This window comes from Podarcis raffonei, chromosome 6 (assembly GCF_027172205.1).
Source record: "Podarcis raffonei isolate rPodRaf1 chromosome 6, rPodRaf1.pri, whole genome shotgun sequence".
Lineage (NCBI taxonomy): Eukaryota > Metazoa > Chordata > Lepidosauria > Squamata > Lacertidae > Podarcis > Podarcis raffonei.
Window position 1 is genome coordinate 55,730,345 of NC_070607.1, and position 15,672 is coordinate 55,746,016.

The 15,672-nt window shown below is 45.2% G+C and overlaps 2 protein-coding genes across 5 annotated transcripts in view; both read left to right on the forward strand.

The window, feature by feature from the left end:
• The window catches only part of PPARD (peroxisome proliferator activated receptor delta), a 98,940-nt gene that overhangs the window by 7,397 nt on the left and 75,871 nt on the right, over positions 1 to 15,672 (forward strand). The window lies entirely within an intron of this gene.
• Positions 1 to 15,672, forward strand: part of DEF6 (DEF6 guanine nucleotide exchange factor) — a 42,560-nt gene that overhangs the window by 5,985 nt on the left and 20,903 nt on the right. For 2 of the 4 annotated variants that reach the window (XM_053393097.1, XM_053393100.1), the window contains exon 2: positions 11,862 to 12,002. In XM_053393097.1, coding sequence (XP_053249072.1) covers positions 11,862 to 12,002 — 141 coding nt within the window. Of the gene's footprint in view, positions 1 to 6,376; positions 6,556 to 7,549; positions 7,573 to 11,861; positions 12,003 to 15,672 lie in introns of those variants that run through there. The other 2 variants (XM_053393099.1, XM_053393096.1) reach the window with 2 other exon arrangements.

Here is a 15,672-nt window from a genome sequence, read left to right on the forward strand (position 1 = left end):
TGTCTGAACCAGGTATTGTGGATTGTTTCTCTTGAACAAGCCATGATCACTAGCTAACCTTAAAACATGGCCTGTTGTTGACTTGCTGGCATTGGCTTGTTAGGGAACAGCAAAATATGACCCCTGGTTTGATTTTAATGGAAAGCCAAAGCTTCCTGGTTTGTTTGTTCTGCTCATGCCAGGGGGGAAGCAGAGTGGAAGCAATTGGGGAGCACGTACCAGCATGTTGCTCATTTACAGTAAGCCACAATAAGTCAGAAAATATTACATGGGAATGCAGTCAGTGTTAAGAATATGAGTGTCTCTCTGCTTGTGCAGAATGCCTTTTTTCCAACATCTCTCTTTTTTTATTGGCTTACTGGTTTAGTGGATTTTGGAATGTGTTGTGGTCATAGTATATCTTGAGTTCAGCAAAGCATTTGATAAACTCCCCCATGATATTTTGGTTAGCAATTTGGTTAAATGTGATCTAGTTGATAGTATTGTCACAACTCTTGGGAAATGATGCCCAGTGATTCCCAAAGCTTTCTCATTTATGGTCGTTCATCACATTGGAGCAAAGTGGGGGGAGACAGAGCAGCACAGGACTCTCTCTCTCCCCCCCTTCGTCAATTACTTAGGGATGGAGGGATTCCTCATCAAGTTTGCAGATGGTGCAAAACTGGGAGGGATAACTTTACACCTCCAAGATGGGAATAAAACTCAAAATAAATTTGACATCTGCAGCGGAGGAGGGATACGTAGCTTGGCAGCAATACATGTGAAATGATCTTGGGATTGAACTTGGTCAGAAACTGAATGTGAGTCATCAGGGTGATGTGGCTTCAAAAAGGGTTTCAATGTAACTATAGGGCAATATTCAACTAAATAATTGCATGAGTGGAATGAATTCAGCTTGTGCAATAGCACTCCCCTTCCGCTGTCCGCCTGTGCAGGCCCAGCACATCCCCAAATCAGCTCTGTAAGGTTGGGGAAACCCTGAGAACAGTTGATGGGGAGGAGAGGGGGGAAACTCCCACTGTGCAAGAGAAAGTTGTCTGCTCATGCAGGAAGGTACTTTGTGCTACATTGAACTAAGTTTTCCAAGCCATGGGAAGTAATCGTTTCACTTTATTCTGCACTAGGCAGACACCATCTGTATCCAGGTTTGGGCACTGCACTTTGTACCTCGGCTCCCGAACACCTTGGGAGTTGAACATTTCAGCTCCCAAACAATCGAAAACCAGAAGTGAGTGTTCCGGTTTTCAAACATTCTTTCAGAACCCGAACATCCGACGGAGCTTCCAATTAGTTGCAGGAGCTTCCTGCAGCCAATCAGATGCTGCACTTTGGATGTCAAATGGTTCGGAAGTCGAGTGGACTTCCAGAACGGATTCTGTTCGACTTCCAAGGTATGACTGTATAGACATGTTGGGATGGGTTCAGAGGAGGGCAACAGAAAACAGGTCCTGTGATAAAAGCTTGAAGGAACTGGGAAGAGAAGACTGGGCTAAGGGGGCCATGCCTGTTCTGATATGGAGCAGCTCTTCACAATCTTGGGCGCATAGGTATTTTAACTGGAGGGGCCAGGGATTGAACCTGGGACCTCCTACGCTGTGCTACTGAGCTACAGCCCCTTGTTCAGGGTTTAAGTTGTGTTTAGAGCCCATCTTTTTATCTCCTCTCTTTCATTTCTTAGGTGGAATTCAGATTGAGAGTGAGTGGCTTACCCAAGGCCATACCATTTTTTGTATCTTATTGCATTCAAATGCCACCTTTTCCTCCAAGGAGCCTTAAGGTGGTGTACATCATTCTCCCCTCCCCATGTTATCCTCATAACAACCCTGTGAGGTAGGTTATGCTGAGGAACAGTGGCTGGATCAAGGTCAGCCACTGAGCTTTATGGCTGAGTCCCAGAGACTCAGAAAGTAGGAAACTCCTCCTCTGTTAGAGACATTTAAGCAGTGACAGGAGGATGTCACGAATGTTTGCAGCAGAGTCATTGTATTGGCAGGTAGTTTTAACTAGATGACTTTTACGGTCCCTTCCAACCTTCTGTTTCTGTGGCATGTGCCCAGGTGCCGCAGGTCCAGAAAACAGGCAAATTGGTATTGTATAATCTGACATGGAAGAAATGTGACATTTTCACCAGACAGATGGTCAGAACATCCATTTTTCTGTTCCTCACACAAAATCAAGGCTTGTTGAATCTGTTCTTCATCCTTACCCCCTATAATGCTGAAATCCTTTGCAATCCTTGCCCCAGGACTCACCGCATGTCAGGGAAGGGGTTCGCCTCCTCTGACCATTTTGGAGCATGTCTTCCCTCTGTGTTACAGAACTTTGGTCTGCTAACCCAGGTTTTGCCACGAATGCAGTGTCTGTCACCTTTTGACATGCAAGGCAAGCTCCAGATCTGAAGCTAGAAAGATCATTCCAGACCCTGGCAGTCGCCTCCAAGCGTCCCCAACCAGGGAGAAGAAAAGGAGCTTCATTCTCCTTTTGCATTAAACATTCCACCCCTGAGTCATGCTGGCGCCTGTTGCAGAGCACGGTTCTATGCCACACAAAAGCCGATTATAGTGCCACATTCAGCTTAGAGAAACGAGTCCAGTGTGCTGCAGATATGGGGAAATGGCACCAGAATGCATATCTACCACCTGCCTTGAAGCAATGAAGCTGTCTTTTTCAGGGGCAGATTAAAGGGGATTGGAGCTCACAACCAAGTGTTCAGGGTATGCGGGTGTATTTTAATCAGTTGTTCTAATCAGTTGTTCACAGCTGCTACCACCATTCATGGAGAGTGGTGGATACAAATAAATACAGGAGCATGCACACCCTCACAGTCTCCATCACCAGGGTTGTTAAAAAGATTCTAGTTTCTGTCCTATGTGCCTCTGCTTTGAAAGATGTTAGGTAGTAGGGAATGAGAAAGGGCTATGCCTGAAACCCTTGGAGAATTACTGCTGGTCAGAGAGTAGGCAGGGATAGGTTATATCAAGGAAAAGGTATACTGTAAAAGGTAAAGGACCCCTGGACGGTTAAGTCCAGTCAAAGGCGACTATGGGGTTGCGGCGCTCATCTCGCTTTCAGGCTGAGGGAGCCGGCGTTTGTCCACAAAAAGCTTTCCGGGTCATGTGACCAGCATGACTAAACTGCTTCTGGCGCAACAGAACACCGTGACAAGTGCCAGAGCGAACAGAAACGCCATTTACCTTCCTGCTACAGCGGTACCTATTTATCTACTTCCACTGGTGTGCTTTCGAACTGTTAGGTTGGCAGTTGCCATATCAGGGATGGGGAGGCTATGACCTTCCTACTAATCCAGAACTCTCATCATCACTGGTGGACTGATGAGTCCAAAAACATATTGGAGGGACGCATCCCTAAGCTATATAACAGCCTGGCACGTTATAAAGCAGCTCCTTGTTTTTTGCACCTTTTTTCCCAGCCTGTGTTTAGCACGGGGTGTCCTATCTTTCCTCGTATCCCTTGCATTTTTGACATTTCATTCTCTCTTGTTTCCGCCTTCCATATTGTGGTGGTATAGTATGTAGGTGTCACCCTGGTCTCTCATGTTAAGCTGGTCCTGTATATTCCCAGGTTCATATGGCCTCTCTTGTTGCCATGACTGAATTCAGCCCCAATCTGAAACACACACAGAACATGTCTGGGTTGCAATTCACTGAGCATATTCCTGTACCTACCTGTAAGAGCAGGAACCTCAGGGCCCAGTCAAGGATTTGGAGGGGATCTTTTATGTTCTTAGACAGGGCATGTGACTGGAAAAACAGTGAAAGAGGAATGCACATTTGGATGTGTCTAATTACTGAGCCGGGCCAGTAATCAACAAGTCTCCTACCCAGGAGGCACTGGACTCACACAGCTGCTGCTATGAATTAGAGCAAAGAACACTGTGCGCTCCAGCCCATCAAGTGATCTCATACAGAGGAGACGTTGTCACAACCCAGATTACAACTCTGTGTCTGGGGTTGGGAATGCCAGAAGAGGCAGGGGAAAGTATGCGTACATGTTTAGCAGCCAGCACATCACTCAGCCTTGGAATCGGCCCATGCACATCCCTCTGGAGGCACCTGGCCTAGCCATGCAGGCTTGGACACTGGCTGAACTGTTGACTCACATAAATGCAGGAGTGTCAGTGTGTGGGAGCAGAAGGAAGTGTATTGCTAGGTGTGAAAGCAGTCAAAAATAGGCCAAAGAGGGGAAAACCTTCCTGATCATTCAAAGTCAACGTAAGAAGGCACGTTGTCAGTAGCTGATACTTTGCTAACTCCAGCCTAGTGCTGTAGCCATGGTATGTGTGTCCATCCCTGTCTCTTTCTCTCTTTGCTAGCCTCTGTGACTCACTCAGAGATATTTTGGACCTCTGCCCTGAATTTCCAGCTTTCATTTACGAAAGTTTGTGTCTGCCTTAGGTGGCCGCAAGAGGCCACTGATTTTAGCAATGATGGGGGGGGGCCCTGTGAAATTGTGCCTGGATAGATGGCACCCCAAACCCTGGTTGGAATGCAAATTGCCCCTCTCACTGGTTATCAAATGGATTATCTGAGATGGATTATCTGAGCGGGATTAATCCTTCATAGATTTAATCTCCACAGATAATAACTGCGGCAGGGTAGCTGCATGCCTTTGTACATATCTCCATGTTTTTGCGCATGTATGTATGAGAGAGTGTGAAATGGCCACATGCACCACTAGCATGTGGGGTCTAGTTAAGAGTGAATGTGGCTGCCAGGCCAAAAAATATTAGCCACCCTTGCTATAGCTTTTTAAATTTTGTTCACAGACTGATAAGGGGAAATGTTCAGACAAGTAGGCATGCGCATTTAGCCTCCCCCACACCTTCCCTGATGGGCTTGTACTGTGCTTTCAAGTTCCTGTGGTGGGCAGGAATCTCAGGAGCCCACAGCATTAGACATTATTGAGAAGAAGGCCCTAAATGTGTAGAGCTATATGTCCTCCAAGTGACTGTGATCCCTGATCAGCAAAGTCTCCCAACCATTGGAGGAGCCATGTACATACAGTGTCCTGACAGCAAGCAGAGTCTACAGATATCAGCAGGTAGCTTAGCCATGCAGGTGGCAGGTAGGGTCAGATGAGTGTTTCAGGACCCTGGGTAGCTTCAAGCAAATAGCTTGCTCCCCTTCCCAGGCTCTAAAGGACCCCTGACAGTTAAGTCCCATCACAAATGACTCTGGGGTTCTGATGCTCATCTCGCTTTACTGGCTGAGGGAGCCGACGTCTGTCCGCAGACAGTTTTTCCAGGTCATGTGGCTAGCATGACCAAGCCGCTTCTGGCGAAACCAGAGCAGTGCACGGAAACACCGTTTACCTTCCAACCGGAGCGGTGCCTATTTATCTACTTGCACTTTTACGTGTTTTCGAACTGCTAGGTTGGCAGGAACTGGGACCGAGCAACGGGAGCTCACCCCATCATAGGGATTCGAACCGCCAACCTTCCGATCGGCAAGCCCTAGGCTCAGTGGTTTAAACCACAGCTCCACCCAGCCTCTACCCCTTCTTGAAGTGGAGAGTCTCAGCGCTCATCCACATGTTTCTGGACACAGACCAAAAAACTACAGACGAAGAACTGAGTGGAGTGCAGGGGGCCTGTGCAGGAAGCCTTAAATACCTTGGGAACAGACCTGAAGGAAGTCTATGTGCTCCATCAGGCCCACCCTCAAAGGGAGCCATGCCTCCAAGCCTGTGTGCTATTGACCAATCTGCAGGCAGGTTTGGATCCACTTCCTGGCTGGTGAGGTGAGCGTTAAGCCTCCTTGCTGGCCAGGCAGCCTGCAGCACCACAGAACCAGAACTTGCTGGCTTACCTTCTGCCCTGCACTTTCTAGGCCCTGGTGTTATCAGCAACTGAGGCCCTTCTTCATGTGCCTCTTCCATGTGAGAGGTCTAGAGGGTGGCAACAGGAGAACGGGCCTTTTCTGTGTTGCCCCCCCCCCCCGTTTGTGGAATGCTCTCCCCAGGCAGGCTCGCCTGGCGTCTTCATTATATATCTTTATGTGCCAGGCAAAAACTTTTCAACATTCTATGGCTTTTTAAATGTGTTTGTGGGAGGGGGTTTGTTGCTTGGTTTCTGTTTTTGTTTTATTGTGTGTTTTGTATTCTCGTTTTGTATTTTTCTGTTGTGAACTGCCCTGTGATGAAGGGTGGTATGCAAATTTAATAAACAATAACAACAATAAGGGTGAGGCAGTGGGTTGGCTGCATGCTGTGATGGAAAAGTTAGTTTTTGCTGGGCAGGTTGGTTCACCAAGTGTTTTCTTTTCCATTTTCCCTGCCAGCAAACTGTTAATGAAAGGCAGCTTCTGATTGGCCAGGGTTCCAGGAGGGAGAGTTGAAAAGGAGAGACAGTTTTTAGGTTGGGAGGTAGGGAGTGAGAGTTGGTTCTGGGTAGAAACATCCACTCTGAGGAATATATCAAAAGCTAGAGAAGGGAGTCTCTGAGCTTAGTGTGAAGGATAGTGTGTGGTGTCCTGTAAGAGTAATAGGCCAGGAATTAACTGGGAGGCTGAGGCTGAGCCAGGAGAAGTAGAAGCTGTGAGAAGACAGTCTACTTAGGACTCATTCCAGTCAGGAGGGGAAAGATTCTTCTACATTGAGAAGACTTCCAAACCAGTTAAGAGGGGTGTGGTGATCCCTTGGGTCTGTTACTTGGAGTACCTCAGGAGTAGGGTTGTCAAAGGGGTGTGTAACTGACAGGAAGAACCACCTTGTTTAAGAAACAAAGTATTAAGCGGCAACAGTTGTGCAACAACTGAGAAAGAGCAGAAGTGAAATAACATTAGAATCTGAAGTATCCTTTGTTTTACCCACTTTGTGTCATAAACTTCCAATGTTTAATAAATTTTTTCTTGTTTATTTGATCAAATCCTGCCTAAGACGACAAATTATTAAATTTTCCCTCACACAAGTCCCCCACATGATAATCTGGGGTAGTTTGTAGGAATTCGGGTAATTGGTGTTCTGTGAGGTGGGTGCGCTATATTTAAGTGAGGGCGGGCCCAAATGCACCAGGGGGGGAAATGCTGTCACGCCATCGCACATGCAAGCTCTGCACTGCCTGAAATGGCAGCATGGGGCGTGCGTGTGCCTGCTGCCTCCCCTTCAGCCACCCTATGGCTGAGGGGGAGGCAGTGGGCAGACTCCTTGGAGGATCTGCGCAGCGTGTCCTGCCCTGGCTCACCCCGCCCTGTTGGTGGCTTGCCCCACCCTCGGGTGCAGGGCACACACCGCCCCAGGTGCCCAAGCAGCTGGCTACACTGCTGCTTAGTTCCCCAAATTATGCACAGCCAACGGGGCATGGCCAATAACAACAAGCCCACACTGCCCCCTCTATCTCTACGAAGAAGTCCTTGATTGCCCCCACTCCTTGATTGCCCCCACTCCGGCCTCTGTTTTCTGTAGGCCATTGTTTGAATTTGCATGAACATATTTAGCAGCAGAAATGCTGAGTCATCGAACCACAGTTGTACGATTTGGCTGATGCTAAAGTCTTTATTTCATATCTTTTATTTGTTGCTTGCATTTTAAGAGTGGATGAAGAAACTAGATTTGGTAAGTTCCAGTACTTTGTCTCCTTTTTGCACTTTCAAAAGGGCATGCTAGTTTGGTGCTGTAGAAAGGTAGCAGATAGTTAAATTTGTTGTTTTTAATATTTGTTTTCTGAGAGGGGGAAGGACAGGTGCTTGTAGGATTTTTATTTATTTATTTTGCCTTAGGTGCCAAAATAACTTGGTTGATCTTGGGTGCAGTGCATCTTGACAATTTTTGCAGGTGGTGGTGGTGGTGGTGCAGGGAGAGAGGCCTATTTGCTGCCCTATTTCAGACAGCAACGTTCATAGAGAATTATTACCCATCTGGCTACGTTTCCCCAATATAAAAACATAGTAAAACATCAAACACTAAAAACTTCACAATACAGGGCTGCCTTCAGATAATGCTATGACTACTGATCATGGTGGCTATATATGATGTGATCTGTTTCTGAATAGCAGTTGCTAGGGAGCAACAGTGGTGAAATAATATTGCCCTTGTGTTTTGCTTGTGGTCTTCCCGTAGGTGTCTGCAGTGGAGGCTAGTTCATTAAGGCGAATGGTTCACTTCCCCACTCACTTCAGTCCACTCACAGCCAATCTTCACTTGCTGACCTCCTTAATTACAACTAGTCCAGAGGTGGCACTGCCTTTCAGAGCCCTCCTTCTTAGACTCTAATGTTGCCCTTGTAGAGCTCAGCAGAAAGGAGGATGGGGACAAACCTAGAATTAGCTGGCTCTGCCTGTCATTGCCTCTGCCTCTACCTGTTGTTGCATCTTTCACCCCTCCAGGCCCAATGGGCCCCAGCCACCAATAGGTACCCGACTTGACCACTCTGGGGAAACAGGATGCCAAGCAAGACACACCTTCAGTTTGATCTTACCATAGGTACTTAGGTGCCAGCTCTGAGCCTACAGAGCACAGTTTTGCCTAAGTCACATGCGATAGGGACAAAGTTTATGGAAGGTATATAAATGGACTTTGCTTAAGCATTAGCTCATATGGTATGAGAGTGTCCTTGAGCTTGTTCACAAGCTTTTTCAACAACAGTGATTGGCTTGGCTAAATAGCAGCCCATTAAACCTTTGCAGTAAATAAATGCAGTTAATGGTTGTGCTGTAGGTGATTTGCAAATGTAAGGAGCACACTTTTTAATGTTAAATTTTTATGTGTTTTCTTCTAAGCTGCCTTGAGGGAGAATATTATTAGAGTAGTAGATCAACTTTAAAATCAATTAGTGAAATAGGTTAAATAATTTAGGGTTTAAAGCAAGATTAACCACTGCCCAAAGGGCATTTTAGGGTACGCAGGGAAAGGCTACTTGAACTGGTCAGACAGCAGCTCACACAAACCTACCTCTTAGAGATGAATGTTAAGGAAAGCAGATAGGATGTGCCGTCTAACAGTTTCCACTTAAGATAGGTAAGAGAGTATAGCATGAATTGACTGTAATTCTAATTTAAGCCCTTAAACCCATAAATTTCCACCCACCCTTGTGGCCATTAGCACCTTTGGGGGAGGGCGTGATAATAGATTGAGGCTGTGGCGTCCTTTGTCTGCACTGTGGCCCTAACCTGAATCCCCCTCCTCCCACAGCTGCTTTTTGAGAAAGAAACTCCAAATATGGAGCTCCCATGTCACATCTAGTTTGATATTACAGACAGGTTTTGGCAGAGCCCAACATAACTGCAGAGGTGATACTTGCTCATCTTCTCACCTTTCTCTAGAGGACTTGATTTTCTGTCTCCTACTCCCCCCCCCCCTTTGCTTTCAGACTTGTCTCATGACTGGGATGTTTGGGGCTATGCATGGACTTAGAAAGCTAAAATTTGGTTGTCAGGAAGGGGAGTACCCTCTCAGTTCCAGAAGTGGCTAAAGTAGCCTCTCAGAGAAGTGGCTAACTTAACCTGTTGTGGTAAAACCAGAGTATCTACAAATGCAATATAAAACATAGCTAACATAATCTGAGAGTAGTAAAACTATTCAGCCAGTTAACTTTCCAGGGGTTGCTGGTTGCTGCCTAGGGAAATATCCAACTATATCATTCTCAGAGAAGACTGAAATTAAAGGAGAAGTCTATTGATTTCAGCGGGTTTCTTGAAGCCTAACCATGTCTACTCAGAAGTTGGTCCCATTGAATTCAGTGAGGCTTACTCCCAAGTAAGTGAGGTTAAGATTTCAGCCTTTGACTGATACAATGCAGGGGAAAGGCCATACCTCAAATTACATCCTCAGCATCTCCACCTAGGGCTGGGAGAGACTCCCTGTCCCTGAAAACCTGGAGACCTGCTACTGGTCTATAGACATACTGAGTTGGACCACTTAGTCAGTCTCAGTATAAAGCCGTTTCCTGTCTTCCTGAAGTCACACGCTCCCAGTTCCTTCTGTTTATATTGTTTATGCTTTTACTTTGTTTATATTTGATGTTTTATTATTTTTAATTTGTATGTTATCTGCTTTATAAATAAACTCAAAGAAAAGCAGAACATAGACATCACTGTTGCTACTATTCCCCTCTGCCAACACGATGGCCTTGATCCAGTTTGGGATCTTTCTGCTGTTGCTTTTTAAGTAAAGAAAATGACTGTTGGGAGATCCTTTCACATATATCTGGCTAGGCTCTCAGGCAGACACTGCAGCAGATAGCAGCCGTTTTTCTGGCAATAGTGAGCCTCTTCCGGCTAACTAAGCTTTATTCACCTTGGCAGCCTGGTCTTTTGGAATTACCCAATGTGCCTTTTATGTAAACTTTCCCCAGTCTCCCCACCCCCACCCCACCCCCATGCCCAAGTCACCTATGGCAAGCAGTTTGCCCGCCTGGAGTGCAGCCAGGACATCTGTTCTACAACAGCACGTATATCAATTCCAGAAGTGGTACACACTCAGACAAAGGAGAGAATTTTACATTGTTCGGAGATTATTTACCCTCCAATAGCTGAGCACTCGATACCAAACACCATTATGCTGGGTTGAATGTGAAAGATGAATAGGGTGAGTTTCAGATGATGCCAGCTAATCACAGCTTGGTTTTGAGGGAGGGAGCAGTTGCCTTCTATTTTTCGGTTATGGGGATGGAAAATCAGGGATGAGACATTCAATGCAGGACAAGGTCCCCTTCTCCTCTTAATATTTGCACTGAAGGGATTTTCTCAGCAGGCAGTTTCTCTTTCATTATAGTGCTGCTGTAGGGTTGCCAACTTCCCCCTTTGCCCCTTGCAGAGCTCCTATGCACAAACAGCTGGATGAGAGCTGAAACTTAACAGCTGAAGCTTTTCCAACACGAAGCTACTAGTGATGGATGGTACAATTCTGAGGTGTTGAATCTCTGCCTGTCATGTAACTATTAAAGGCACATGAGACCTATGGGGGTGGGGTGGGGAGCTGGCAATCCAATACAGCAAAGGTAGAAGAAGCTGCCCTTCCTAGTAATCTCCTTTCCACAAAAATGTAAGGCACACAGCCACACCCCCTTTTGAATCTAATAATCATATGGACAGAAGTGCCTGGCGTGCTCTGGTCCATGGGGTCACGAAGAGTCGGACACAACTAAATAACTAAACAACAACAACAACAATCATATGAAAAAGTGTCCTAGGCACACTTCCTTGACAGTAAGTTTTATTGACAGCATGTGGGATTTTCTTCCAAGCAATGCATTTATTATGTGGGTGAAAGTTTGATTGGGTTAATAAATCCCTACATCCACCATTTATTTGCAGAATAGTTTCCTTCTTTCTATTTGAGGGTAATTTCAGGGTGTGAGTCAGAAGTGTATTCTGGGATGCCTTTAAACTTTCAAGTGTTGGATATTATTTTATAGGAACATAGGAAATTGCCTTACACCAAGTTTCTAGGTTTTCAGACAAGAGTCTTTTTCCAGTTCTACCTGAAGATGCTGGGGATTGAATCTGCAGAGCATCTTGGCTATGGTGCTTCTCACCCCCACTTTTCATCCTATTGCTTAGCAGCTAAATAGTTTAATCCTTGAAGTGTCACATATCAAATGGGGAGACATTGCCCTAAGCCAGACTGTTTTATTTTTTAAATTATCATGGGACCATAGTTTTGGCTGCCAAGGTCCCACACTGCCAAGGTCCCATGTCTTTGGCTTAAACATGAGCAAATGCAGACACATGACATGGGGCATCAGTAGAGGTGTGTGGGTGAGGGAGGCTGAACCCTTCCCCACTCCATTCCCTACTTGTTATGTCAATAAGGCAGATGTGAGAATAAAAAAATATGTCTGCCCTCATTGTGTCTAATTTGGTTCTGTCTTGTCCTGATGGCCTGTCTTTCCTCTACTCTCTCAGGTGCTCTCTCACAACCTGTACACCGTGCTGTGCATCCCTCATGATCCTGTGGCACTGGAGGAACACTTCAAGGATGATGACGATGGGCCAGTATCAAGTCAAGGGTACATGCCATATCTCAACAAATACATCCTGGACAAGGTAAGCCCATTTCCCCTTGGATCTGTTTGGAGCTCCTTCAGCTCAGATCAGGGATGGAGAACTTGGGGCCCTACAAGTGTCTAGGCGGGAAAGGAACAGTTTTCCTAGTTTCCAGCAGGAGAACTGTGCACACTGATGATTGGCTGGTGATTTGAGATGTAACAGGAAGAACCATAGCTGTCAACATTTCCTTTTTTTAAAGGAAATTCCCTTATTCCGAATAGGATTCCTCGCAAGAAAAGTGAAAAGTTGACAGCTATAGGAAGAACATAGGAAGCTGTTTTATACCGAGTGGGGCCATTAGTCCATCTAGCTCTATACTGTCTACACGGACTGGCAGCAGCTCTCCAAAGTCTCAGGCAGGAGTCTTTCCTAACCCTATATGGAGATGCTGGCGATTGAATTTGGAAACCTTCTTTCTGCTAAGCAGATGGTCTATCATTCAGCTGCAGCTGTGCCTTGTCCACTTCCCACCCCATCCCCAGAGCAGTTTTTCAATTTAAAATCCCCCACTGACTTAGTTTGGCTTTTTTTTTTTAATGTAACTAAGACACCGAACAATTGTTTAAGTGGATCAACTTACTAGGAGCACTCCTCTGAGTGGGGGGAAGAATGGGTAGAGGGGCAAAAAGGAAGAGGCAGCCCACATTTTACGTGAAAGCTGTGTATGACGTATGAGGCGCAAAGGAGGAAGGAAGCAGAAGTGGGATGTCAGCCCTTCCAAGTGTGGTCAGATTTGTGCTACTTGGAGGATTTTCAGTTAATCATAGTTTCTTGAGTACTTCCCGGGCTTTCAAGGAAGGAAGCTGTTAATCCTGATTTTCATATTCATGACCACTTTATATAGAGGGACTGTGAAGCAGTATTAAAGCCCCTTGCATGGAATACTTGGCTTTGGTGGGTTCAGAGCATTTCAGTGTGAATGGAATCCTACTTAAGGTTGAGAAAACGGGACAGCAAACAGGAGCAGGTTTGCTGCTTCTCTTCTTCTCCCCACAACCCACCATCAAGCCCTGGGGAATGTGCAAATCTGTGTCAATGAGATTCAAATGAATTTTAAAAGTCTGCTGGCAAAAACCCCACTCTCCATCTTAAAGATCTGTTTGGATGCTTGTTAGGAAGAGAAGATTTTAAAATAAGAAACTGGATTCCTAAAGCCTGATTTTTCTCTCTGGTTCTCTGTATTTCAAAGGCATCTTAGTTCCTTGAAGGGGAATGTTATGAGCTGTCCTCTCCAGGCTTAGACACACACAGAGAGAGAGAGGAGAGAGAGAGAGATCCATGGCAGCTTCATAGGGTTGTTCCTGCCATGTGGCAAGTTGAGCTTTTTGGATAAGGAGGTGGAGTCCGAGGGTGGCAGAACAAGCAAGGGCCTGCTGCCTCTCCACTTCTGTTGCCCACTACTTTCCCACTGCAGCTGCCACCAGCCACTCTGCACAAACACACACCAATCCTGCCAGCCATAGAGCAACTTGAAGCTTAGACACACCATGAGCCATTTTGCTATGGTGGCAAAAACTGTTCAAAAGTTTCACTGTTAAACTGCAACCCAAGGGGTGGGGGGAACCTGTGGCCTTCCAGGCCTCGTTGGACTACAACTCCCATCATCCCTGACCAACAGCTCTGTTGGCTGCAGGTGATGGGAGTTGGAGTTTAACAAAAGCTAGAAGGCCACCAGTTTCCCATTCCTGCTTTAAACAATATTTGCCATCACAACAAAGTGGTGGCAGCATTCAGCACTCTGAAGGCTCCCTGTCGGTTTTTCTGGTCCCCCTAATGCCTGATTTTCTGATGAAGGACATTAGCATCCTTCCTCAATGATGACTGGTTGTGGGAGAGGGGGGCAGGTAGGAAGAAGAGGAGGAGGAGCGACAAGCATGTGAACCCCTTTGTTATATACAACCCTTGAGCACAAAACTCTTCCTTGTAAGGTAAGGTTGTAGCCTTCCAGTTGCTAGACTCCACCTCTCATCAGGGGAGATGGGAGTTGTGGTCCAGCAACATCTGCAGGGGCCCATGTTCTACATTCCTGCTGTAAGGGGTTTCAGGAGTGCTCAAATTACAGGGGCCAGCGCCCTTGCCTTTTGGGATGACATACTTAAGTTGCAGTACAAAGCACACCTAGGAGGGAATACACCCCATTGAGTAGATTTAAGGAAGCCAGTTTAGGATTCCACTGTTGTTTATTGTTTTTAGAAGGCTTTGAGAGGCATGCTTTGGTGTAGTCCTGGGGTGGAGTTTGTGAATGTCATTAGGGGTCCACTCCCTTCCTCCCTCCCCCCCCATTCCACATTATTGAGTAGGTCTGACTTGCACTGCAACCACAAGCCCAACAGAATAATCTTGCCTCAAGGTGGGAATGCAGTCTGAGAATACTCTTTCTGTTAATTTGGATATCTCCTCCAATTAGCAGGAAACGTGCTACCTTCTCCAGTGACTCACCACCCAGCAGCAGCCGTACAGGGAGCAAACGAAACAGCTCAAGTGTGAAATGATTGAGGAAACAAACTCATGCATATAGAGAACGTGCTGTTTTGAAATAAATGATCTGATTGTCATGTCGCTCTCTATCAGTTGTGAAGACATGCTGTTTTGAGTCAAGCATGGGTTGGGGGGCGGATTTGCCCTCAGGAAAGCCCTTTTACCCTAGTGTAAAAAGTCACAAATATGCCTACAGAAGATCCAGGTGGTTTGCATTGGCTTCATAGCTATGGATTGTAGTCAATGCTGGTCCTACTCAGAGTAGACCCATTGAAACTAATGAGCCTAAGTCCATTATCTTTAGAGGGTCTACTGTGAGTAGGACTAGCATTGAAAACACCCCTATGTGTTACTTATGTTTTTCTTGGCATACCAGATCTTGACACACAATCAGGTTTTGTTTCAGAATGAATAAGTTTCTCATTTCCAACTATCACACACTCCAGTCTTTGCCAATGCACTCCCAAAATTCTGTGAAATTAAAATTCCAAGGCTTGTAGGTCAGGTTAATGTATATGAATTTGCTAAACACACTCAAACTAGCTCCATTAATTATGAGTAGATGGGTGGGGTATAAATAATAAATTATTATTAGTAGTAGTAGTAATAGTAGTAGTGGTATTAGAGAATTCTGGATTTTCATGATGAATTACTTAGGCTTTGTTTTTCATTTTCAACAATGATAAATGGTACAATTTATCTTTCTGGACCCCTGTAATCTGGGCACTTCTGAATTCCCTTATAACCAAGTACACAAAACACACTCAGAACATATTCCTTTTTTATATATTTAAAATTTTTATTAGGGTTTTTACATTACAAAATAGAAAAAGAAAAAAGAAAAAATACAAAATAAAAATAATTAAAAACAATCAATCTTTTCGTCACATTATTTTTCATTAACTTATTTCCCGGACCTCCTCTTACCTCCCTTTTTTGTATTCCAGTTCAATTTATTAACTTAGCAGTTTCTTTACCTCTTTATTCTACCCAGATCTTTAATCTTAAGTTATTATAACATTAGATTTTTACTTATAAAAGACCGTTTTTTCATGTTCTTTTATACCATTACAGCTAGAAACCACTTAATTGCAATCCAACATCATTCTAACATTCATTAATTTTACAATATTTCTGTAAATAGTCTTTAAATTTCTTCCAGTCTTCTTCCACCAACTCTTCTCCCTGA